At 43.6% G+C, this 25,335-nt stretch overlaps 1 protein-coding gene across 1 annotated transcript in view; it reads right to left on the bottom strand.

Moving 5' to 3' along the window:
- NXPH1 (neurexophilin 1) overlaps positions 1 to 23,867 on the bottom strand; it is a gene marked incomplete at both ends in the record, with an annotated part of 288,833 nt that extends 264,966 nt beyond the window's left edge. Inside the window, one exon of the mRNA XM_082845918.1 lies at positions 23,814 to 23,867. Coding sequence (XP_082702044.1) covers positions 23,814 to 23,867 — 54 coding nt within the window. The remainder of the gene's footprint in view (positions 1 to 23,813) is intronic.
- Between the last annotated feature and the right edge of the window lie 1,468 nt (positions 23,868 to 25,335).

Here is a 25,335-nt window from a genome sequence, read left to right on the forward strand (position 1 = left end):
AAGATCCTCCCTGCCTCTTTGGAACATCTTTGTTCATCATATCACATCAACACAATTCAACAGACTATGAAGGAAAAAGAGCAGAATATGTACAAATTCATTAGATATCAGTTCATTCAGACCCCCCAATCAATTCATTATTTTTGTGGGCCAGCAATTCTTTTCATAATTTTAAAAAATATATCAATTCAATTAGAGCAAATCTCAAAGAATTAAATAAAAACATTTAGTATGACTTCATGAAGAACTGCTCCGGGAACCTGGCCCAAGCATTTGACTCTCTGTCTGACCTTAAGCAAGTAAGTGAACTAGAATTGGTCTGAATGATTCTTAAATTTTTCATAGCTCTGAAAAATTTAATTGTTTTAATCAACGGCAAAAAAGATTATAGAAATGCCTACCTTAGTCTTCAAAGAAACACGCACATACACAGAGGGGGTAAAAATGGCCTTCACCTGGTCTTTGCCAGAAGGCTGAGAAGCAAGGGTAGATATGCGGGTATTTTACGTGGATCCTCACTGAGAGCTCAATCCAAAGAGAATGCTGAGGAAATCTAAGCATGAACATGGGGGAGACTCAGTAGCTATGAGATCTAATGGGCCAATGAAATTGGCTCACCTACCTTCTGAGGCTCCTCTCAACTGTTTTTGAAAAAAAATTCAGCAAGAATTAGGGTAATGAAAAGCATCCTACCAATGAAAAATATGGTGTGTGACTAGACCCTCAGTTTCTCAACTATGTCAAGGATGTGGGCCTCCAGGCTGAGCTGTCACGGCATCATGATTCTTTTTTTTTTACATCTTTATTGGAGTATAATTGCTTTACAATGGTGTGCTAGTTTCTGCTTTATAACAAAGTGAATCAGTTATACATATACATATGTTCCCATATCTCTTCCCTCTTGTGTCTCCCTCCCTCCCACCCTCCCTATCCCACCCCTCTAGGTGGTCACAAAGCACCGAGCTGATCTCCCTGTGCTATGTGGCTGCTTCCCACTAGCTATCTATTTTACGTTTGGTAGTATATATATGTCCATGCCACTCTCTCACTTTGTCACAGCTTACCCTTCCCCCTCCCCATATCCTCAAGTCCATTCTCTAGTAGGTCTGTGTCTTTATTCCTGTCTTACCCCTAGGTTTTTCATGATTCTTAACTACCCCTAGGTTATTCCTGATTCTTAACTACATCGTTTGACAAATGGTTTCCCCATCAACGTATCAATTCTGATCCAGCATATACCAGTCACAGATTGTATCTGCGGGTTGTTTCTTCCCCCCATTTAGGAAGAAGCTCTGGAACTGCCTGAGAAAATTAAACTACTTAGACTAGAGAAGTAGAGATTTGTTTCATTTGCATCAGTTGCCAACTATTGCAAAATGGCTGTACCGCAAAGGGCATTTCTTTAAAGACATCAGAAATTAAGTGGAAAAGCCAAGAAGTAATGGCGCTTCCATAACGAAAGAGTTTGAAAATACCTCTTAAAAGCCATTTTTAAATGTAAAAAACCCATAGCTCCTACAAAGTGTTTTTAGAGGTCCATCTGATGAGCATAAATACTCAGTTGAGCTTTGTGGATATAAGAGGTTCTCTGTTCTACATGTGAGGTGCCGTGTTTGAAAGTATACCTAGGATAACGTGCCACCATTCTGATAATTTAATATAGTTTGAGAGTTGAAGAGTTTATTTAGACAATGGTGGGGAGGGTGGTGCAAATGGAGAGTTAGCATTGGCAAGGAAATAAATTGAAAACATAAGCCAAAAGCAAAGCCTTGTTTTCAACAAGCTAGACCTTAATAAGTGAATAGATATAAGAGGGCAACAACAGCTTAAATTACAAGTCTCATAAAGCCAAAAAATTGTTTCCTTTTATAGTTAATTTAATATAGCTTTATGAATTTGGATGCACAAAGTATGAGAAATAGAAAAATCAACTACTTTTGTTTTAGTTCGTTTTTCTGCTCAAAGTCAAATAAGCCAGAAAAAAAGTTATGTTTTCAAGCCTGTCGAATTCCTTTTCCTCCATGATTCACCGATCCCTGGTATGTCATGGCTGGCAGATGTCATTCCAATAAGACCTCTGTTTCCTTGAACCTCTTCTGATGCTGAGCACACACAGCCACTTGGACCAGACTCTGCTGAGCACACACAGCCACTTGGACCAGACTCAAGGTCCCATTGCCTCTGTGAATTCTAAAGAGATGGGCAGATTATTGTATAAAACTGCTCAAACTACAGCAACCTTGAAATCAAGTAATAATGATGAACAATCACAACAATTATTTATTATTCCCAAGCCAGGGATCAATGAGTTAATCAGCTATCACCAAGATGAACCAGAATTCTTTATCTCCTTTACAAACTTTATGCTTTTAGGTAAGATCCCCCTAAGTCAATATATTAGGCTTTCACCCTTATGTAGACAGGGAGTAGCAAAATAGTATGAAATCCTGTGGTTCTTAATTTCTCTTGCTGGCAAGATGAAAGTCAGCAGACTTGATTCTAACTCCTACATGTGTGACCCAGGTAAGACATTTAACTATCCTGTGCCTCAGCTTCACCACTTATAGAATAAATTACCAACAACTAGCTTTGTTCCTTCCCATTTCAGAGCAGAGGCTATATCTAGAAAAGTGCCTTAAAGAATTGTTCTTTTCTGTAAGAGTCAGCAAATAAATGACTGGCAAAGAAACAGCCCTTAGGACACATGGCAAGAAAACCCTGCATCTCATATTTGGTTTGAATGACTGACAAGTACACCAATGTGCATTGTAACAAGTCACTTTTTATTTTTTAGGTTAGTGGCTTCCAACAGCACCTGATATTTAATATTGGCCCAAACACTTTTGGAAGAAGTAACAGAAAGTGGACACTGATAAGCATCAGGCAATTTCCTCCCAACTTGTGCTCACAAATGGCTTGTGAATGTTAAAATTCCAGGCTGGAACATTGCTCAAATTCTGATCCTTTCTGGGAAGTGTCATTCTCTCTGGACAGTAAACATCAACTCAGGCTACAAGACTGTGCAGATGGTATTCAGAAAGAGGGAAGTCTGTTCTCATTGTGAGCTGAAATGCCCTGGCTTGGAAATAAAGCTTTACCTTTCACCCTTCTGCTAGAGCTGTTAACAGCCCGGATTTCCATTCAGAGATCCACTCCTTTCCTTATTCAATGGCACCACAAAGGAAAATAGGACCAGAGATTATTCACCAAGACACAATATTCAGTACATCAATTTTCTCCATGCATGGAATATTACTCCAGCTGATTAAAGTCTTGGGATTAGCCTTTTAAAGTGGCCACAAGTTGATCTTTAGTTTAAGCCAATTCATTTTCCTTTCAGACCTACACTACAGTTTTGCAAACACAGCTTTAGTCCCCTTTTGTTAAATTTACATATAGGAGAACTAATAATATAATTCGTAGAATAATTCAGTGACTCATTGGGGGCCGTATGGAAAGTAACGGCATGGCATAGCATTACAAGGCTCCCTCTGATAATCTGAGACACAAGTATTCAGTCCATCTTGCCCACAGTTCACTCCACAGTGCAGAGAAGCTCAGATGATGAAATCAGTAGTATAAGTTAGACTTCTACACTCCAGTTTCTGATAATTGTCCTTGTCTTTTGCATTTATCAGAGAAAAAAGATTTCTACATAATTTCTCCACAGACCTGTTTCCTGTCTCTGAGACAGGAAAAGCACCCCCCACCACAAAATGCCCTGTTTACCACAAGCACATAAATATAAGACAGTAGCTAAGAAAGATGAATGTCCAGCTGCGGTAACCCCCAAGAACTGAGAAATTCATGATTTACCAAAAACCTGTTATAACACCCCATGGGGATGTTAACTCTGGTTTCAATATTGAGACTCCAGTCAACACTGATTGCTAGAAAAGCTGCCTCATCCTTTCCACCTTTACCATGAACCAGCAATATTTCTCTAGAACCATGTGTCCCTTTTTAAAGGGCCCTTTTGTACTCATTCTTAATTTTGAGGATAGCATAGATTAAGGGAAGAGAGATAAAGCAGGAATCAGAAAGAGGAGCTAGTGGCTAAAACGTATCATCAGAGGATTTTCTACATCCTTCTCCACGAATGGTCCTAATTCTACCACTTCCCCAGTCATTAGAAGCCAAAACTGGAAAAGAACTAAGGGCTTAGAAAAGATGAAGAATTGTGTAGCAGAGGAAGCAAAGTGCACAATGAAGAGGAGAAATGCAAACCAAAATCACAGTGGGATATCACCTCACAACTGTTAGAATGGCTATTATCAAAACATAAAGAGATAAATACTGGTGAGGATGGTGAAAAAAGGAAACCTCGGCATACCATTGGTGGGAATGTAAATCAGTACAACCACTATGGAAAATAGTATGGAGGTTTTTCAAAAAATTGAAAATAGAATTACCACATGATCCAGCAATCCCACTTCTGGGTATACATCCAAAATATATGAAATCACTATCTGGAAGAGATATCCACACACCAATGTTCACTGAAGCATTATTCACAATATCCAAGACACGGAAACAACCTAAGTGTCCACTGACAGATGAACAGATAAAAACAATGTGAGATATAGATACACACATATATACACAATGAGAGTATTATTCAGCAATAAAAAAAGAAGAAGGTCCTGCCATTTGTGACAACATGGACTTTGAGGGCATTATCCTAAGTGAAATAAGTCAGACAGAGAAAGACAAATACTGTATGATCTCACTGATATGTGCAATCTAAAAACAACAAACTCATAGAAACGAAGAGTAGAATGATGGTTGCCAGGGGCTGAGAGGTGAGGAAACGGGAAGAGGTTGGTCAAAGGGTACAAACGTTCAGTTATAAGATGAATAAGTTCCAGGGATCTAATGTACACCATGGTGACTATAATTAACAATACCATATTAAAAACTTGAAAGTTGCTATGAGAGTAGAGCATTAATGTTCTTACTGTAACAACAACAAGAACAACAACGAAACAATTATATGAGGCAAGGGATGTGTTAACCAACCTTACTGTGGCAAATATTTCCCAATATATACATGTATAAAATCATCACATTCTACACTTTAAATGCATACAATGTTATATGTCAATTATATCTCAATAAAGCTGGGGGGAAAAGCTGTGAGAGAGAACCAGCTCCAACAGACATTAAATAAAGCTAGACAGCCTTTCTAATTAACACAGCGTGGTACTGGTACATACAGAGGCAAACAGACCAATGGAAGAAAAACAGATGCAAGGATATTTAGTATACGATAAAAGCGTCATCTGAAATCACTGAAGCAAAGGTGGTATTTTAAACAATTGATGGTAGGCTGTCTGCCTATCCACTTGAAAAAATAAAATTAGACTTCTGTTACACCATACATAAGACATAAATTCAAAATGGATCAGGGTTCTAAATGTAAAATAAAACAACCATGTATGTACAAGAAGAAAATATGGATGAATTCTTATATTATCAGGGTGTAGGCTAATTGATAAATACGATCACATTAAATAAATTTAATTATAAAAAAAGGAAATTCTGATACATGCTGGAACATGGATGAACCCTGAGGACATTATGCTAAGAGAAATAAGCCCTGTCACAAAAGAATAAATATGGCATGATTCCACTTATACGAGGTACTTAGAGTAGTCGAATTTAAACAGACAGAAAGTATAATGGTGGTTGCCAGGGCCTGGAGAGAGGGGAAAATGGGGAGTTGCTCTTTAATGGGTATAGAGTTTCAGTTTTGCAAGATCAAAAGAGTTCTGGAAATTGGTTGCACAACAATGTGAATGTACTTAACATTATTGAACTGTACACTTAAAAATGGTTAAGCTGGGGCTTCCCTGGTGGCGCAGTGGTTGAGAGTCCGCCTGCCGATGCAGGGGCCATGGGTTCGTGCCCCGGTCCTGGAAGATCCCACATGCCGCGGAGCGGCTATGCCCGTGAGCCATGGCCACTGAGCCTGCGCGTCCGGAGCCTGTGCTCAGCAACGGGAGAGGCCACAACAGTGAGAGGCCCGCGTAAAGGTTAAGCTGGTAAGCTTTATGTTATACTTTACCACAATTAAAAATAAAAGTAGATTTTTAAAAAATTTTAACCATCCTTGCCAGAGACCAGCACAAACTAGATTCCTAGGGAACAATCCCTCATGAGATTTTCCCAGAAAAGCAAAGTAAGAAGCACACTCATCTCCTGAGCTGTCAGAGGGAGCAATCTGCATTGACGCTTCTTACCAAGGAGGATCCATTTAACTTTTGCCAATGCGTTTGCAAAACAAAGGAGAATTCGTGAAGCGTCTCTAGTATCAATCCCCACAGCCAGCACCTCACCCTCTCCCCCACTCTTTTTAACACTTTACCAGGCATCAACTTCTACAATCCCATGAAATCTGGAAAAACCAAGACATGTCTATAGGATGCCTACTGTAAAAACAGCTCAAGCATTTGAACAAAGGCATGGAAAATGCTTCCTTCTTCCCTCTTCCCACCACACACTAAATGGCTTTGCCTAATTGCTTGAATTACCCATCATGAATAACCCCCAGTAGAGGTGTGAAAGAGAAACCTATTAAATCAACATCACATATTCACATTCCTAGTCTCAAGGCCTTGCAAAGCCCTAAAAAAGGAAGATATAAAACATGATGGAGGGTCAAGGGTGTCAATGAGTTTCTAACGCATCAAGAACCAAGACATTAAGGAAGAAAATGATGCCTTCAGGAGATCTAATAAAATAAATAATGGGAATAGGAAGAATATTCAATAGGTCCACGGAAGCAGCTGCTCAAAGTTTTATCAATGATAGTCACACACCTAGAGAAAGAATGTATCAAAAAGATCGAAAGGGTCTGTCAGCATAGAAAACAAGGATTCAGAGAAGCAAGCAAGGTGATGATGCTCAGTACTCTCAAGGATAGGAAGACACTAGACAGAAAAAGGGAACCTTCGACTCTACTTTGGGGTCTGCCATGCGTCTTATGAAATAACCTCAAAGTTATATATATATATATATATATATATATATATATATATATACAGACACACACACACACATATATATACACACATACATATAGAAACACACACACATACATATATATATTTATATGTATAAAGTTTTGATTACTAATTGGACTCTCCAGAGCTACCATATTGAAAGTAATGTGCTCTGAATAGTGTTTTAGATATTATTCTCACAGCAAAATGGCATTATCAAAATGATTTGCTGGTTAGAGTGAGTCTATTTCTGTGTTAACTCTAGGAGCACTGGTAACGTTCAGTGTCTGGGCCCTGGACCAAAGCAATTTCTCCATGCTGATGCCACCCTGCAGGACTTCTGCATAGCTAATCAGCCAGTCCTTTTCTATCAGCTTTTTCCATGACTGTGTAATGCACAATATTTAATTTAAAATGTTACCAAATTTTTAAATAAAGAGTATGGGATACATTCCATGAAGCACATTATGGTAGTGAACCCTGGTTGCCCAAGTTCATGAGGACCCTGAATGTCTCATAAGAAAGGGAACGTAAAAGATGGGAATGATTTCCTTGCCTATTCAACAATCTTTCATAATCATAAGCCTTTCATAAAGGCTTATAATCAACCTTTTTCAGCCATTTGAGGGTTGAGTTGTATATAAGATGACCATATAATTTACCATCCCCACCAAAACACTTTTGAAAATGAGATGGTATTTTTGATATAAATGATAGGCATAAAACAGGACTTTCCCAAGCAAACAGGGGTGTATTATCATTGTCTTACGGCCTTGGTCATTCAATATTCTTGACATATCTACTCAGAGAGAGGACTAATACTCTTTACAATTTAAAAAACAGCTAGAAATTTTTGAAACAGAGTGATCTCAATACATTATTCAATAAACAAAATAATCTCCCAAAGACAGAAAAACTTGTGAGTGATGATATTGGTCTGCTCATCTTCCCAAAATAATTTGTTCAGCTCGAGGTTAGTAAGAAAAAGGAACTCCTACTGCTTCTGATAAAGCCATCTGTGCTTCGGAAATGGCTGACAGGTACCTCCAGAAGAAGCAGTCAAAAGTCATTAACAATCAAAATCATGACAATTAAATACAAGGATCTATCAGGGTCTTATTATCCAAATTTCAATGAAAAGAATTCAAACACCCTCTCTCTCAAAGAGAAGAGCAGTTACTTTACTGTCTAAGTCCATTGGTTGCACTCTGCTATGAGGGTTCTCAAACCCCATTTTCTGACTGGCCTACAAGGAAAGGAATGGAGATAATAATTAGAATAAGCTTGAACCCCCAAAATTTTTCAAAAGCACGTTCTTCTCTCATTGCAGATTTTCAGCCAGACTATGTATTCTGGGAAGATCTGGCATTTTTAAAAGTTCAAAGTTGAAAGCCCACATTCTATAAATAAATCTACAATGAACTGCTAAAAGGTTTATTTCTGATTTCTTATTTCACAAACTAGGAACTAAGCATAAAAATACTGGGTCATAAAATGCTTAAAAAGTAGATTACTAAAAACTAATAGAACACATTATTATCTATTGAGCCAATGATGGGTCAAATGGCATTTGGAATCCTTGCAGAGAATATGAATATGACCTTCATGTATACCATTTACAGAAAGCAATTTTATTTACATTTTTAAATCCACATAAAGGTGAAGGATGATACTGCTGCAAAATGGAACATTTAATTTTTTGCCCCAAGGCATAACTAAGCTTTCCCAAGGTCAAATGTAGTACAAGACTGAAATGACGCCAGACTCTCCACCTTCATCTCATGCCAGAGGGCTTCTACTTTGGGCAGGAGTATTTGGATTTACCTTTATTCTTCAGAAATAGAAAAATTCCTAAATTCAACATAAACCTAGTAATTCTATAAAATATTTTGTGAGCATTTTTCTATTTGACTTTTAAATCACATATCCAGCCCACAGTGAAAATGCCTATGCTAAACTAGTTCAATGTTTGGGGCTATTTTGACTATAAGGTATTAAGCTAAACAGATTTTTTAAAGTTTCTTAATTTGTATCAATGTGCAAAGATTCTGCTTATAAAATAATATGGATTTGCATCTCTCTTTTATATCTGTCAGCTCTCAGAAACACAGAACTCACAAGGATAAATGCCATGAGAAACACTAGAGTTTATGCCTCTTACATGTGGTTATCCCCTTACAAATAAACTCTACTCTCCTCTCCCTACCTCCTCCTGCCCGGACATGGCAAATAATTCAGAAAACAGGTGTGTGATTTGTTAGAAGAGATACGGATGTCATGGATCATTTTAAACTCCATCACAGATGACTGTAAGAGCTGTGCTTTATGCCCGGGTCTCACTTATTACCTTACCCTGAGGCCCAGGGATCATTTTTCATATTGGTCAGGTCAATAGATGCAGAGTTCCTAAAGAGACCGTGTCCCACACACACCATCAGCAGAAGCTAGAGTCACGACCATCAGTGTCAAACCTGCATATATTACCTTTGTATCCCCCCTTTGATGCACTACATCTAATAAAACTACTAAATTACAGTAGTACCAACAGCATTTTATGTACACATCCAGTTATTCAAATAAGGTCTATCCAGAGGGAGGGGTAGCAAGAACTAGTCACTGAAGTAGAAAGCAACCCAGTTCCTTCTTTCAAAAAATATTTTAATCACACACACACACACACACACACACACACACACACACACACACACACTATGGTGTTGTAATTAAAAGCAGTGGCTCAAGAATTAGACTATCTGGAAGAGAATCTTTCCACCTTGCACTGTTCACTCACATTCTCAGTGCCTCAATTGTTTCATCTATAAAATGGAGTGTTATTAATGATATGACTAGGATGGGCATATTAATATATTAATATTTAGTGATATTAATAGTACCTTACTGATGGTACCTATCACCTTACAGGGTTAAGAGAACTAAATGAAAAAAAAAAAATCCATGCTAAAGTCCAGGCACAGTGCTTGGCTCAGGGTATAAACAAGAAGGTAGAAGATTTTATCTTTTGCAGTCATCTCCACACCTTCCCCACTTTCAAGTCAAATCCAAGACACAAAATACTATCTCTGTGTAGGAACCCTTCTTGGGTACCCAGGACAATGCCTTGGAAGGAGGCATATGGTGGCCTACAGGAGATATTCTGAGCAGCATATAGGAAGGGTGCTGTGCTCTCAACCCACTAAATTATTTCATCTAGTACTTCTGGGGAGCTAATGTACTGCCACATACAAGCGTGCAGCTAGAATGAACTTCACCAGAGAAAAGCAGCCTGTATCCCCTGTCCAAAGGTCTTTGGACTTTAAAACCCAGTGGGCTGTACATTTTGATTACGTTGTGTGCAAATTTTAAGAGAATTTCAAGTGTTAAAAAAAAAGTAAATAAAAGCAAATACTGTTTACAAATTAATCAATACTTAAAATTAGATCTTAATAAATGCCCACAGTGTTTGTCACCTGAAATTAAAACATCACAAGAATTCTCATTTCAATTAGGCAATCTGTTCATTGGGCCTGCCGATGACTTGTCTCTTCATTTCTATAAACACTTGGGTAGTTGCTGTAGAAATGGCCATTTTCTTGTGTTTTAATCATAATGGTTACTATTCCCATTAAATACATATGGCTTACTGGGCAGCCCTGGGCAAACGGTACAGCAATCAACCAGCTGCAAGAGGGAAACAAAAGATAGGATTGGTCTTAGGGCAGAGCGGTGTTTCATCCCTGTAACAGCTGTGCTGGGAGCATGGGAACCTGGTCCAGAAACCTTTCCCTCAACTTTTTTCCTTTACTATTGATTCACCACTGCTATGTGCCACACACCTTTCTAAGCTCTTTGTAACACATTAACTCAGTTAATCCTCAATAACAACTCTGTTGGGTAGGAGGTATTGTTAGCCTCATTTTACAGATTAGGTAATTAAGATCTGAGAGGTTAAAAAGTTTGCCCAAGGTCACAGAATTAAGAAGATACTTTGCCATTCTCTTCCCCTCTTTTCTCCTAATAAGTCTTTTATCAATGCCATTTCCCTTAAGAATTGAAGTGAGAGAGAGAGACCGGAGGCAGGTAGGGGCATCCAGGATGAATGAAAAGGGCCTATTTTCTCCCTCCTGTGGCCAGGTCTTCACTGGAGCAAGAAGTCACCCACTTTTTCATCATTACTTTTCTATTCCTGAATAGAAGAGTAATGAATTCATTGCTGACGTTGCACAGGTGCCATGATATTATCCACCTAGCTAGAAGTAGTGGTCTTTGGGAGGATATCAGCCATCTTTTGGCATGTTGATTTGCTGTTAAAACTTCTCATTTTTTTCAGCATTTGTTCAAGGGGGGAAAAAAACCCATCAGTCTGAGAAATGTGCAAATCCATCTGGCCACACATTAGAGCTCTTCTAACTGTGAAGGATTTCAGTCAAGAATGCAAGGCAGGATTAAACATCTCAGGCCAAATCATTCACTCTTCATGCTTCCACACTCCAGAACATTTCAGCCTGACAGCAGAGCTGCAGATCCAAAAGTGGTAGCTCAGCTCATATGTGCTAGTGCCAGTTCTGCTTTAGTTTGATAATGGCTAGAGATTGTGGCTGCCTCTGGTGCAGCTACTCGTAACACTGCCTTACTAAACCATCAGAAATAAGGTTGAAAATCTAATATGAGGCACTCATCATTCAATTACATATTTCTTGTGAAAGAGGCAAAAACTCTGCCATGTTCTGCAAAATCTCAACATCAATAGCAATTAAGTTTCACATCAAGAGCAGAGAAATACTACACTGACTATCCATGAATAACTTCATATGCAGTGGTTTGCATCTTTCTCTACATTTAATGCTGTAAGACAATAAACGATGGTGCCCTGGCACAGGAAACTATTCACAAATAAGCAGAAAAATTATGTGAGTAAAGGTATTTTATATTTCCAGCTTCAGAGATCATGTAGTCGGTCCTATTACCAACAGCACAACTGCTCCAACAACAAATCACAACTCATAGTTCAATTCAGTTTTAGAATCAAACCTGGGATTAATTATGGCATTTTCATTGAAAACTTCTCAAACAAAAAGTGTAATGGATCTCATGTACTCTGATGCATGTTTTTAAGAGTTTTCCATCAAGTATGGAGCAGCATCAGCAATGTATATAGATGGTTGGTAAATTAGGGCATTGCTTCTCATTTAGAGGAGATGTTAACACAATAGTCTAGTGGCCATTTATACAAGAAGAAAAAAATATGACCATTCTAGAAGTTTACCTAGTAAACTTCGAGTGAAGTGGGGGAAAGGGGGAAGAAGGCTTGGAAAAGGTCACTACGGTTTTAGGCTGCGTAAAATTCTCAGTCTAACAAGGCAGGAGAAAAAAAATGCTTCATTCCCCAAACGAAATGCATAGTAAGGAAAAAAAAAATCCATAGTGGGGCTTACGGCTTGTCTTTGAGATCATAAACTAAGTAACAGATTAAAGAGAAATGCAGTCTTTAATATATGTTTCGAGGGGGAAAAAAAAAAGAATGAGGATCTCTCATTTTTCCAAATTTTGTCCACATCAATGAAAAACAAGAAGAGATTTATTTTAATAATTTCACTATACTCAGAAAGACTATTTTTATGAAGTCTGATGCTAAATTAAAACCTCTATCCATTTTCCTATTCAAAAAATGCATATAAAATGTCCAGTGTATTCAATGCCAATAAATATATGGTTGATCATTTTAAACAAAATAATAAAGCAATGTTGGAGGGTGTGTGTGTGTGTGTGTGTGTGTGTGTGTGTGTGTGACTTCATGGTGACCCGTGGATCTCTTTGTAATCTAGTAAGTCAATAAATTCATCTTTCCTAAAATTTTGATTATGTACTTAGATGTTGCCTTGGAACCTTACGATCAGTTTCAAAACTGGCCAAGTACATAAAAGAAGAAGCAGCCTTATGATTAGCACATCAGTGAACAAAGATGAACAATAAATTTCCATCACACTGTTAAACTCACTCAAAACAATCAAATACTTCATCGAACCATTTACAACTACCGATTGCACACCAAACCTGATTTTATATTCTCCCTATTTTAAATAGGTGTAATATTTTACAAGGGCTTCACGAGTAAGAGATTGTGAATGTAAAGCAGTCCATTAATTTTATATAAGCTGTTTTATATACCTGTGGGCCTCTAATAGCATTCAGCTACAAGGTTACAAGGAGAAGTATCATTTACTAAAGTTCAGTTGGAGAGGTTGGCATATATATACATCACTGAAATTCCAGCTATCGTGCCAGTAGTTCTTCTTCACCTAAATTGCTTTCACTCTATAGCTGAAAATACTGACATAAACAGGAAATAATGTAGTATCAGGTAACAGATTCCTATCAAGGAAATGGTACTGTCAAACCCAAGTTGAAATTTCGGGTCCAACAACTTATGAAAACAAAAGAATTCCCCATTATAATTTTCCATGGAAACCTTCAAAGAGTAGATGTACAGATATCCAGTCTTGCTCTTATGTGTGTGCGTGTGTGTGTGTGTGTGTGTGTGTGTGTATGTGTGTGTGTTTAACCTGTACATGTAAAAGGGTCTTCTAAGCCAGGACATTTTCTCCAAGACTTTCCATCATAAGTTTTCTGGCAATAACCTATCTTAGAGAAGGAAATCGGTGCCTTCTTCCTTTTAGTCTATGGTTTTCAGTTTTATTAAAATTCCTGTTGATTTGCAGCATGATGTCTTTGTGTTGGCTCTGGAAGGCCCTGTTACTCTATGTGTAAATGTGCATTGTGACAGGTTAGGGGCAGGGACAGGCAGAAAAATGTAGGGCTTTGCAGCTGTTTCCAGCTAGCTGCTCAACTTCCTACATCATACTGCAACTTTGCCACATTTAGCCTGGTATATATTTCCAGTGAGTGGCGAGCCTGGCCTTTTTCCCCACTAAGTTGGTACAAGCTAATTAATGTCTTTTTCACTTTATTGGGATCTCTCCTGAAAAAGGCATGACTATGGGGTCTGGTCTCACAGAGACAGTCTTTTAGACTTGAGAAAAGTAAATTAAAGTGACATTTCTGTTAATATCAAAGCAGGCTTATTACTTCAATATAAGCACTTCCTTAATTTTCCTTTCTCAGCATGCTACATAAATATAAATAAAAAGTCCTCCACTGGATTTATGTTACATATATCTCACAGAGTTTAATTATAAAACCTCTAAAAATGAAGATGGTGGGAGGAAATGATGCCAGTAGATCATACAGTGCTGGTGTTGTGCTGGCTAGCTGTTTCTGCTGGCAAGGAAACAAAGACACTCAGGTAATTACAATGTACCATGAAAGGCTGGGCTCCAAAGAAAAGAAAATTCCAGGGGAGAAGGGTATTATTATTACTTTAGTGGCTGGAAGTCCACAATTTTAAATCAGTATTATTATAAATGTTATTATAACTATGATAGTTTTACTGCAATTAAGGAGGAGGAGTTAGGGTTTTTTTAAGGGCCACACCCTATCTTCTCTGCAGCATTGATCTGCTGCAATAAGGGAAAGGCTGCCAGATGAAGACCAAGCACTCAAAGATACACACACACACACACACACACACACACGCGCGCGCGCGCGCACACGGGCACACACACACACACACCCCTCACTTGACCATAAGAACTGTGGCATTTCAGGGAACAGTGAAGACACCTGTACAGGAATACAAGTTTCATCCCAGCAGCTGCCCACCAGGAGCGTCAGGCAACTTCTAGGAGTGAGAAAGGCTGTGCCAGGGCGTGAGGGCTGCAGAATGGAAGAGAAATGGGGAGACGCTGTGCAATATACTCGGCAGGACCCTCAACAGTTCGGCGACTCCAGTGGGTGCAGGTGGGGCCCATTCCCACTCCTGGAAAACTGCAGCTGACTGGCGCGCGCAGGCAAAAGGCCAGCACCTCACCTGGAGCTGGAAGAAGGCCGTTCTCACCGGGAACCTTCGAGAATACCCTGGAGGCGTTATGCCTAAACCTTCCCTTCCCTTCCTATTCAATATTCGACTTCCCTTCACCTCCAGATTCGTTCTCTTCTCTCGGGCTTGCATTTCTCCAAGCTGGCTTCTCACACGGGTTGATGGAGCACTGCCTGCCAGACCCCTGCTCCTTTAATACTGCGGGGATTTGCAGAATCGGGAGTCCAGAAAGGACTGGCTCTGACGCTAAGGCGAGAGAAAAGGACGGAACTTCCCAGCCAACCTTCGCCTTTGACACCGAGAACCCCTAGCGCCAACGCTCGGTACTCTCCGGCTTATTTCTGGACCAAATCAACCGTGTGACCGCCGCCAAGGAGGAACTGCTCGCACTTCAAGTGACCGCAGTGTCCGCTCTAGAGTGCTCGGGGAGGCCGGGGGGCGGGGGGCGGGGGGAGTGTGCAACAGAAGCCGGAGCAAGAGGGCGAGGGGAGGGGGAAGAGGAGGAGGAACGACGGTTATTTATCAGTGTTCGAGGGGGTAGGGTTGGTGGAGTGTTTGTTTTGCTAAGTAAATAAGGAGAAACTGCCCCCCACCCCATCCCGGGTCTAATGATGATAGATCCCATGCTGCTTCGGGCCCCACGCCGGGGAGCCTAACCACGGAAAATAATGAGGCTGCATCCCCATTCGTCTGCATTACGGGCGAGCCAGGCACTTTCGATAACAAATATATCGATTCCTTTGCTCAGGCCGTTGTTTCGCCTGCTCTCCGTGAATAATTACTGCTCCTCTGGAAATTCATAATAATTAGGACTCCGCACCCCACCCCACCCCGCGCTGCTTTTCAAAGGCGCATATCTGGTGGGCGACTTGGTGGCTCCAGCCGTGCTCCCCGCAGGTGGGAGACAGGGCAGGACTCATTGTTCCCCACTTGGTTTTACTCTTTCGAGACAGTTGGTTCCCCTCCTACCTCAGTTTCCTTGTCTGTCAAACAAGTCTTTTACAGTGTTAAAGATGCTTGCCGCTCTATCTCACAGGATTCGCGTTTCTGTTTGGGAGGAGGGGTAGATTTAACGAACTGTGCGAGGCAATGGGGGCAGGCAGGGGAGGAGAAAGTGGAGGAAAAGAAGGATTCACCTCTCCTCAGGACAAACTCTGTGGCGACCACGTGACGCCGCCACCAGGGAGGGGGCGGGGAAAGGAGCGCTAACGAGAGGCTCGGACCACAGGAAACCTTGGGGACCTAGCGATCGGAGCTTAGTGCTCCCGGAAGACTGGGAGGGGGAGGCGGGTGGTTCAGGTCGCGACTGGGCGGCAGCGAGGTGTCTGCGGAAAGCGCGCACTCTGCTTGCAGAGGGGCCGAGCCCGCACCGCGGCTGGGAGGGAGGCCGGGCCGCGGGCACCACGCGGGGCGGAGCCTGTGGCGCTGTCCGTGGTCCTGAGGGATCGCTTTGCGGGCCCGGCTTGCCTAGCCGCCGGCCTCCGGCCAAGGCCCCATTCACCCTCCGCGCCACGGCCTCCCTCCGGAGAACCGCTGTTGTCCTGCCGGCTGCCCCAGAAGCATCGAAGCTCGGCGGCGTCAACGAAGAGTTCCCCAGAAGCCACGCTTCTGGTGTGAGGCCTTGGGGTCCAGACGCGAGAGGGCTGCACCTGTGTTTTCGTAAACCCGTTGGGACTGCTGGAGGTCACCTGAGGCTAAAAGCAGACACTGGAGAGCGCAACTGTGACGGCGGTGACTCAGCCTGGGAAACTTTCCCAGGCCCGAACTCCGCGGCTTCGGTCAGAGGGCTGAGTTTCCGAGTCGAGGGTCTGAAGCCTACGTCGAAGGAAGTTTCTCGCTTCTATCTGAAGAAGATGACTTGAAATGGCCTTGAAAATCAATGGGTGGGAAAGGGGGTCTGAGAACGGGGGCGGCATATGTCAGGAGGACGCCCGCTTCCTCCGATGGGGCGAGGGCGCGCAGCCTCTCTTCGCGCCCCTCGAGCCGCTGTCTCGATCCTTCCCGTCAGAATCCATTAGGGTGGCGGGGATATTGGGCGAGGCCCGGCCAGAGTCAGGTTCGACAGGGACGAGGAGAGCCCCCACGAGCCAGTTTCTAAGGAAACACTCGGTTTTTACAAGCAGCAATTTGTCTTACTGTGGGAGAAAAACAGCACCAGAAAAGCCTCACTGTTCTCCATTCTCATGCAGATGCAGCGGTGTGCTCTGGCCGCGGCCTGCTTATCACCCTCCCCACCGTATTTCCAGCTGGAAAAAGTAAAATACGCTCATTAATTTTAAAGGAAGTGGGAGCCGGCGAAGGCTTTTCGCTAGCCGCGGCGGGAGGGGCACGTGCAGCGCGCTCTCTGCTCCTGAGGCCCTACGGCACTCACCATCCCCAGGCCCCAGCTCTGGGCTCCGACTTGCCTTCCTGAGCCCCCGACCTGATGCCGAGGAACCTTCTATAACAGTGGGACCCCTAGAAGGGGAATTCTCTCCGCCCCACCCCCACCCACCCCCCGCCAGCCCCCACCTCCGAAGTAAACAAAACATACTAGGGAAAGCTCTTTACAGAAGAGGCAACCAGGTTTGGAGCCCGCAGCAGAAACGCGGCAAGCTCATTAGAAGTTTAAACAACAGCCAGCAACCCGCGAGGGCAGACAGCAAACTTGGAAAATGCGCCAACGCACTCCTGGGCACGCGGAGGGGCTTGAAGAAGCCGCCAATACATATCATCTCAATAAAAAGCCGCTCTTGAAAGGCTGGCATAGTAATTGAGATGGGCGCTCTTTCCTGATCTGGGTTGGCATTTCCTCATCTCGTGCTGACAGAGCCAGCTCAGGAAATTGCCGGTAATATTCATCTGGGAAGCACTTTCATTTAAGGTAATTCATTCGACTTTCACAATAAATTGAGTGACATCCTTACGGCGGAACCTTTTTATCCTTGATTAAGTGCTTGCCAAGCTTTGGTTCCCACTTTATTGTCACATTCCTTCAAGCGGAGTCGTCAACCTGCCCATCGGCAGCAGAAAAATGCGCGCGCGCCGTGGTTACCGAGCTCCGGGAGGGGTTAGTGCTGACTTAGAGAAAAAGAGCTGGTCTGGGGCTTGAGTAGCGGGTAAATCAAGATCGCAACTTCCCGCAAACTGACGGCAGGACTGGCTAGAAGAATGTAGGGGGAGGCGAGGGAGCAGACCCGCCTTGCCACCCAGCTGCTCTGGAAGTCGCTGACCCGACGGTGCCCGGCAGGCTAACTCGCCTACTTCCCTCTATTAATTAAAATGGCGAGGACTGTTAAGGTCTTAGAATGAGATCTGAAGCTCCTAAAGGACGAAGTTGCTTTAAGAGAACTTACCTGAATCGAATCAAACCTAGGCATTTTTTTAAAAAAAGAAAGAAAAAGAGAGAGAGAGAGAGAGAGAGAGAGAGACAGAGAGAGAGACAGAGAGAGAGACAGAGAAAGAAAGAAAGAAAGAAAGAAAGAAAGAAAGAAAGAAAGAAAGAAAGAAAGAAAGAAAGAAAGAAAGGAAGGAAGGAAGGAAGAAAGAAAAAAGAAAAGAAAAGAAAGAAAACGCTTCCTAGCTAGCCACTTGAGAGCAGGCAAACTTTCACAGCTTCCATCAGCTTTCTTTATGGGAGGACGAGTGCAACAAGAGGGTTATTCTTCATTCTCAGGATTCCCTTTTGACCCTTAATATCACTGCGGCGACAGTCAAACTCACTGAGAGCTCTTCAGACCCCGCAATTCCAAGCAAGGCTGACAAGTACCTAGGTATCTCAGAACTAGGCGAAACTGGGAAGGCATCCCTTTGCCAATGCGTGGCCCCTTCTCCCCCACCCCCTATAAAAATCAAAGAAGCCCAAGAGAGAAAATTGCTTATTTGAAAAAGCAATATCCAAATGCTTTCATCACTCAAATGCCCTTTTGAAAATATTGTGGTCGGTGGTTATTACCTGGACAATACTGTCAATTTCTGTAGTCTGCAGAAAATCTTCCCTCAGATAGAAAAGTAGGACATTGGTCACCTATCTCAAAAAAATCAACCAATTTCCCTGCCACCTGATATATTTTTCACCCAGACAACACTTTCATTTAGGAGGAAATAGTCGCCAACAATTCAAAGCCAGATGGAAATCAACTTCACACAAAGAGGAGCCACAAACTTAATGGCTTTCTGGGAAAACACTGCTGAGAAAGTTGGAGCAATTCTAGTTCTCTCCTTCTAATACTGAAAGCTGTTTCCCCAAAAGTATCACTAGAAGGCCCCAGACCAGTATAATCCTCCTGGAAGTGAGTAGAAGTGCGACCCACCCAAGCGCTTTCCACACCCCCAGAGAGCTGCTTTCCTGGTCAGTGGAGAGTTGACTATTTCAGGGAAATGCCTGGAGTGGTAGCAACTTCTCCTCTCACAGAGCCCTGGAATAGGTGTTGAGACTGATGAGTTCTCATTTTGTGCTGCTGGGGCATAGGCTCCTTTAAAAATCTAGGTTTAATCCTTTATCTGGAAGGCTGATCTAGGGCACAAGAGTCAGGAAATTCAGTGGGATTGGGTAACTTATAGTACTGCCTCCGAGAGCTGACCTTAATAGAGAACACTGAATCACTGCTGTTAGGTAATGTGCTTTTCTTTTCAGGAATAAGCTGAAATTAATTAAAATGTTCAGCGGTCAGCTGGCTTAATTTTCAAAGAATGGGAAGGACACATACCTAGTCCAAAGGATAGACATTGGTGATCTCTTTCCTGCTACTTTTCCCTTAGCTTCCACATTTCTTAACAGCTACCTTCATAGTGAGTGGAATTCACCCAAACAGTCTGGCTTCTAACAGTGTAGAGGTAGTATTCCATGAATATATTAACCATGCCTTTTTTTTTTATTAACCATGCTTTAATCTCTGTTAAACAATTGGTATGGAATTCATATTTTCAGGATACCCTAAATTCAAGGGAATAGATGAATCAAAATGTTAAGCACAAGTTTGAGAAAGAACTTTCCATTTTTGCCCATATCGGTTAAAAAAGCGACTAGATTATTAGCAAATTAATTTCCTAGCAAAAATGGTGGGAACTAAATTGGAGGACAAGGGGCCTCTTCTCAAAATAGACTGTGGATGTGTGACTTGATCACAGTAGCATCATTCAACCTCTCAGCAGAATCTCTGGACTCAGTTTCTGAGTGACGTTTTTGTTAACATGCCCTGGGAGTGCTATTTTACTTAATTCCTGACTCTGAAAATTGCCACAGGTGAGCCCCCAAGCAGGACACCTCTGCCTTCTGCTGGGAGGTGCCCTCCCTGTGTGCTCATGCCTGTCCTTCAGCTCATAACTCAACTTAGGACCCTCATTCTTCCGATCCAGAAACCACATTGCCCTAGATTATCCAGTGTGTGCTTCAATTCTGTTAAAATGCTATTATCTGTTACCCCATTATATCATACTGAAAATATCCTGGAATCAATCCAGAACTGACAGGAGAATAAAGACTGCAGGACTTTTTTATTTTTAACAAGTATTATTACACTATAAGTTCCTCTCCTGCTGAATTCAGAATTTTAAATCTGCAATTCAATAACATTTAATAAACAGAAGATTTCCTTGCCTTTATTTATTTATTTTTTAATGATTTCCCACTCCCCTGCATTTATGGCTGGAGTTAGCCCTGTGGTGATTTTTGAGTATCCTAGCTAATACGCTTCAGGAGGTAACTTTGCAGACACATCTCTAATTTCCCACTGCAGTATTAAAATAGGCTTCTAGTTTGAAACAGGACAGACCCATCTCTCAAAGCACAAAAAAAGACTCAAAATTCTCAAACTAGAACAGGCATTCAAAGAACCCTGGGCCAAGAAACATACTTTGAAAACATTCACCTAAATACAGGCTGGGAACTGTGGCTTAAATATGGAGCACTGATCTGCTGGATAGAGAGTTATTTTTCACTTAAAAAAATATCTTCTTAAAATTGGGAGTATTTAAGGTATGTCTCTATAAGCAGAAGCCTCAATATTGTTGCATAGGAGATACCTAAACAAATCTTGATCCTGGATCATAATGTGTGATTATTCCTTGGGAAATATAACTGGGATTCGAGGGGCTTAAAGAGAAAGGTGATACTGTGGTATCAGCTATGAGGCAATGTACAGAGTGCCCCTGTCACTTAACTTGTGGTGTGAGTCCATAAGGACAAAAAAATTACTCATTTAACTCCTCCCTGGATTGTGGCAATTCAAAGGGAAAAATAAAATAATGGTTCTGCCACCCCTGCCTTTTTGGAGCGTAACTTGAAGCATCTCCTGACAACCTGCAGGCATCTACTGCAGTTTCTTGCAAAGGGCTGGGATGTTTTGGGGTGCGGCTCCAAACAAATGATAAATTCAGTTACTGTTTCTGGTATTTAACAAAATAGATGGAGAAAGAAGCTTTGACCACTTCTTGGTCTGTCTCATTGCCCCAGAGATTTAATCAAGGGTTTCTACGTATTTACTTGCCGAAATCCAACCTGTCCTGACTGCCCAATTCACCCTTCTAAATTCATTTCCATGGTAAAAGTCAGCTTCTTGCTCCTCCTGGAAAACAGCTTGGGATCTTGCCGACAAATAACCATGGGACTGCAATCCCTGGAAATACTGCCTTGGGTCACAGCCACCAGCCTTTTGTTTTTGTGGTGCGTGTGGTTTCTAATCCCCGACACACAAAACAACTTTAGATCGGAGAGAAAAAGAATGGACTTCTAAATCGCCTTCTCTATTTTATTGTTCACATTTTGTATTGTTTTGAGTGAAATTGGAAAAATTGTCTCCTTTCTCTGTATTGCCAAAAGGCATTCAGGTAATGAAGTCTGTAACTAAACGGTAATTGAATCAGCATAATTTTCACACTGAATGGTTTTCAAATGCTCCCAGTTTACAATTAAAGGAGAATTAATGCGCTTGTTGTTGAGAACGCAGCGCATTAGAATAAATCCAGCACTGTTGTTGTAATGAGTGGAAAACGGTTTAACTGCCAACAAACACATTTAAAATTTAACACAACGTATTGATTTCACTTCTACTTTTGACAGATTATTTTCCAGACTATCGAAATACTTGTTCCAAGCAATAACTGCACCACAGCCGCGAGCTTCTGCCGTGTGTGAGCACAGTTCAAGGACGTTACGAACAGTCCTGAGGTTCAGGTCCTGCGTAAAGGTATGCAGAGGAGAGGGGCAGGAGGGTTTCCATGGTCAAGGGAATCTTTAATATTCTCCCTCTGTAGCTTTCACTTTGGGTCCCTCCCCCTTCTTTCAACAAACAATTTCTGTGTTTCCTCTGGCCAAACTTTCTGCCCTGCTTCTCTAAACTCTCAATGTCAGTGGGTTTACTGGACACAGGTGGGCAAGAATGATTGAAGATGAGAAATGGGAAGGACACTTTTTGCAGTGCGTCTGCGTTCTAGCCGGGGAAGGCACAGACTTCGGTAAAGGAGTCAGAAAGGCAGTTCTTTTGGATTGGCTGCCCGGGCTTTCACCTGTTTACCCCAAGGTGTCCTGTAGGCGAGGACACTGACGCGCAGCGCCCTCTGGCGTCCGCGGCTGCCATGGTCAGGCGATAAAGGTGCAAACACACGCCAACACTGAGGGTTCTTGGATTCCAGCTGAAACCCGTTTACACACATACCCTTACATTCATATTCACACACACGTATACATACACATTCATTAGCATATACAGAGTTCACACAACTAGCAGCCCTGCAGTCACAGGCACCAGGGTAACAGCTGGGAAACGCTCTCAACTGCAGGTATGGCAACACTTTTGCTCCAAGGATTGTGGGTTCTGAAGCCCTTGGGGTTGAGACGGCACCGCTCACCCCATTCCCGTTTATTCAACCCATCATGCCGCTTCTTGTTCCTACTCGGAACACATAGAGCCCTCAGTGCGCTCCTGCGGCCCAGAGGTAGGTTATGGGGTTCTGTGCACTGAGCACAACTTCACCAGCAGGATAAGACTGTCCCTGGCCCTCCCTGAAGTCAGACCCGAGAAATCGTACTCTCGGTCTTGGCTCCGCGCCGTGTCCACAGCTACCAATCCACCACCACCACAACAATAAAGTGCTTCCCTCAAAGCCCCCCACCCCGCCCACGCAAACCCCAGTTCCAACAGTGGGCAAAGTCCGGACCTCAGAAAACTCGGCTCTGGGAGGACTCGGATGGTAGCTTTGCTTAGTATTTTCTCCCTAGCGACAAGGTCTGCCACTCCCTAATAAGGGGGCTCAGCACTGGAACTGGGGTTTGGTTATCTGGTGGGAAGGAGAGATTGGGAGGAGACAGAAGGGGAGCCTCTACATGTTTGCTGGAGCATCTCTGACCCAACTCCATCTGGACGCTTGTGGGGCTCCTAGATAAACTTGTCCTGTCTGAACCCTACAAGTCGAACAAAGTTACCTGCACTTCTTTATGTGCCGCATCTCCAAACTGGGGGTTAGGTGGGTGGATTTACTTTGAAAGTCGGGGACCTGGGCAGATTCATTGCTTTCCATTCTCCACCTCCATTTCCTTTCGTTTAAACTCTGGATGAACTAATAAGAGTTCCCTGTCTTCCACCCCTTCTCTTTGCCTTCTCTCCCTATAAAGCATCCCGTCCAGCTATCTCTTCGGTTTCTGGGTATCTAGGGCGCCCTAGAGGCGGTTTAGAATCAATCGCAGGAGAGGAGGGGGTACTGGAGCAGGAAACGAGGGTGGGAGCCCCGGAAAATCCCACAGGGATGGGGAGATCAGTTTGACAAAGTTGTTCCAACACCGTCGCTAGGAACGTCGCTCTCGCTGAATTGGCGGTCTCACCCTCCTCCCGCGCGCCCCCAGTTGCCTGGCCTTGCGACCAGGGTGTGATTGCGGGGGCACGGGACTGGCAGCGACTTACCAAGTAGACGGTGGGCTGCAAGAGGAGAAGCACGTACCAGCACGTAGCCTGCATCCTCCCGCGTCTCAAACTTCCTCGGCGGTGCGTTCGCTGAGTCTTTGTTCCTTCAAAAACATAGATCCACCTGACATCCACTTTATAGAGCAAGGAGCGCTCTCAGCAGCCTAGATACAAATGAAATTAGACATCCCATGACCACGCGGGCAAGGTTAGGCTTGGCAACCAAGCGCGGAAAGGGGGTCGTGGCGGGAGGGATGGACCAAAAAAAAAAAAAAAAAAAAAAAAAAAAAAAAACCCGGAGGTGGGGGAGGCAGGAAAAACTGAAAAGCGAGCAAATCCAGCGCCTGAAACCCGCGAGCGCGCGGTCCGCAGGCAGGCGGGCAGGAGGGTTGGAGGATGAGGGGCTCCTTGCGCCCTGTGCTGCTCGGGTGCGAGTTCCCGGGAGGTGGAGCCAGGAGGTGGCGGGGCACACAGAGCCGCGTGCCGGCTGGTTCCGAGACCAAGCGTCTCTGGCAGCGAGACCTGCCCTAGTGTTTGATGGCCGGGAGGCTCGGACTAAAGGCGGTGGCTGGTTCTTCGCCAGCCCTGGCAGTGCTCACACACGTACACACCAGCAGAGAGAGGTGGAGAGAGAAAGAGAGGGAGAGCGAGCGAGAGATATTGAGCGAGGGGGGCGCGGGAAGAGGAAGGGGTAGGTAGAGCTGACCAGGATTAGGTACCGGGTATCTCCACGCGTTTGGTGCGATGGGGGTGGGGAAAGTGAATGCAATTTGCATATAGGAAAGCCGGCTTCAATTTACCCATTCGAGCGCCCTGCACACACACAGATACCACGCGCATACACATGTACTACTTTTTTCGAGCGAAGGGGCACAGCCAGTCGCTAACTTCTAGAGTGAAAGCCTGCCCGGGTCTGTGAGGGTCACCCCTCAGGCTCACTCTGTCTCCCAACCAGTGGCCTTCCCCGCTGCCCCTTCCTGCTGCCCCACCGACCCCACCCCAAGGTGTCCCCCATATCGGGACTGTGGAGGCGGAGGGTACGTACCGCACAGGACTGGGGGCGAATCCAGCAAGCAGGGACCGCTCTGCGAAGGCTCCATGGAGGAGCTACTCGGGCCTGGCGTCTCCGGCGTCCCGAACATGCCCTCCCCGGCGCTTCATCTCCATGCTCGGGCGCGGACCGGTCCCGCTGCCTTGTCCAGCCTCGGCAGAGTCCGCGTCCCAGTACCCGGGTCGCGCTCAGGATTGGTTCCGCGGGAGTCTAGGCTTGGCACAGTTGGATTCACGGTGCAGGAAACTTAAGAGGCAAGAGAGAGAGGGGAAGTAGAGGGGGAAAGCGAGGAAGAGAGAAAGGGAGGTAGAAAGAGAGGGAGGGTGAGAAGCGAATGCGCCGGGCTACTGCACCGGACAGACCGGGACTGCCCGCGTTGGATGTGGGACGAGCCGTCCGAGGCTCGCTGATTCCCGAGGCTGCCGAAGGATGGTAGAAATGACTTAAGGGGAGGAGACTGGGCAAGTCCTC

The sequence above is a fragment of the Leucopleurus acutus genome, assembly GCF_964270905.1.
Source record: "Leucopleurus acutus genome assembly, chromosome: 9".
Taxonomy (NCBI): Eukaryota; Metazoa; Chordata; class Mammalia; order Artiodactyla; family Delphinidae; genus Leucopleurus; species Leucopleurus acutus.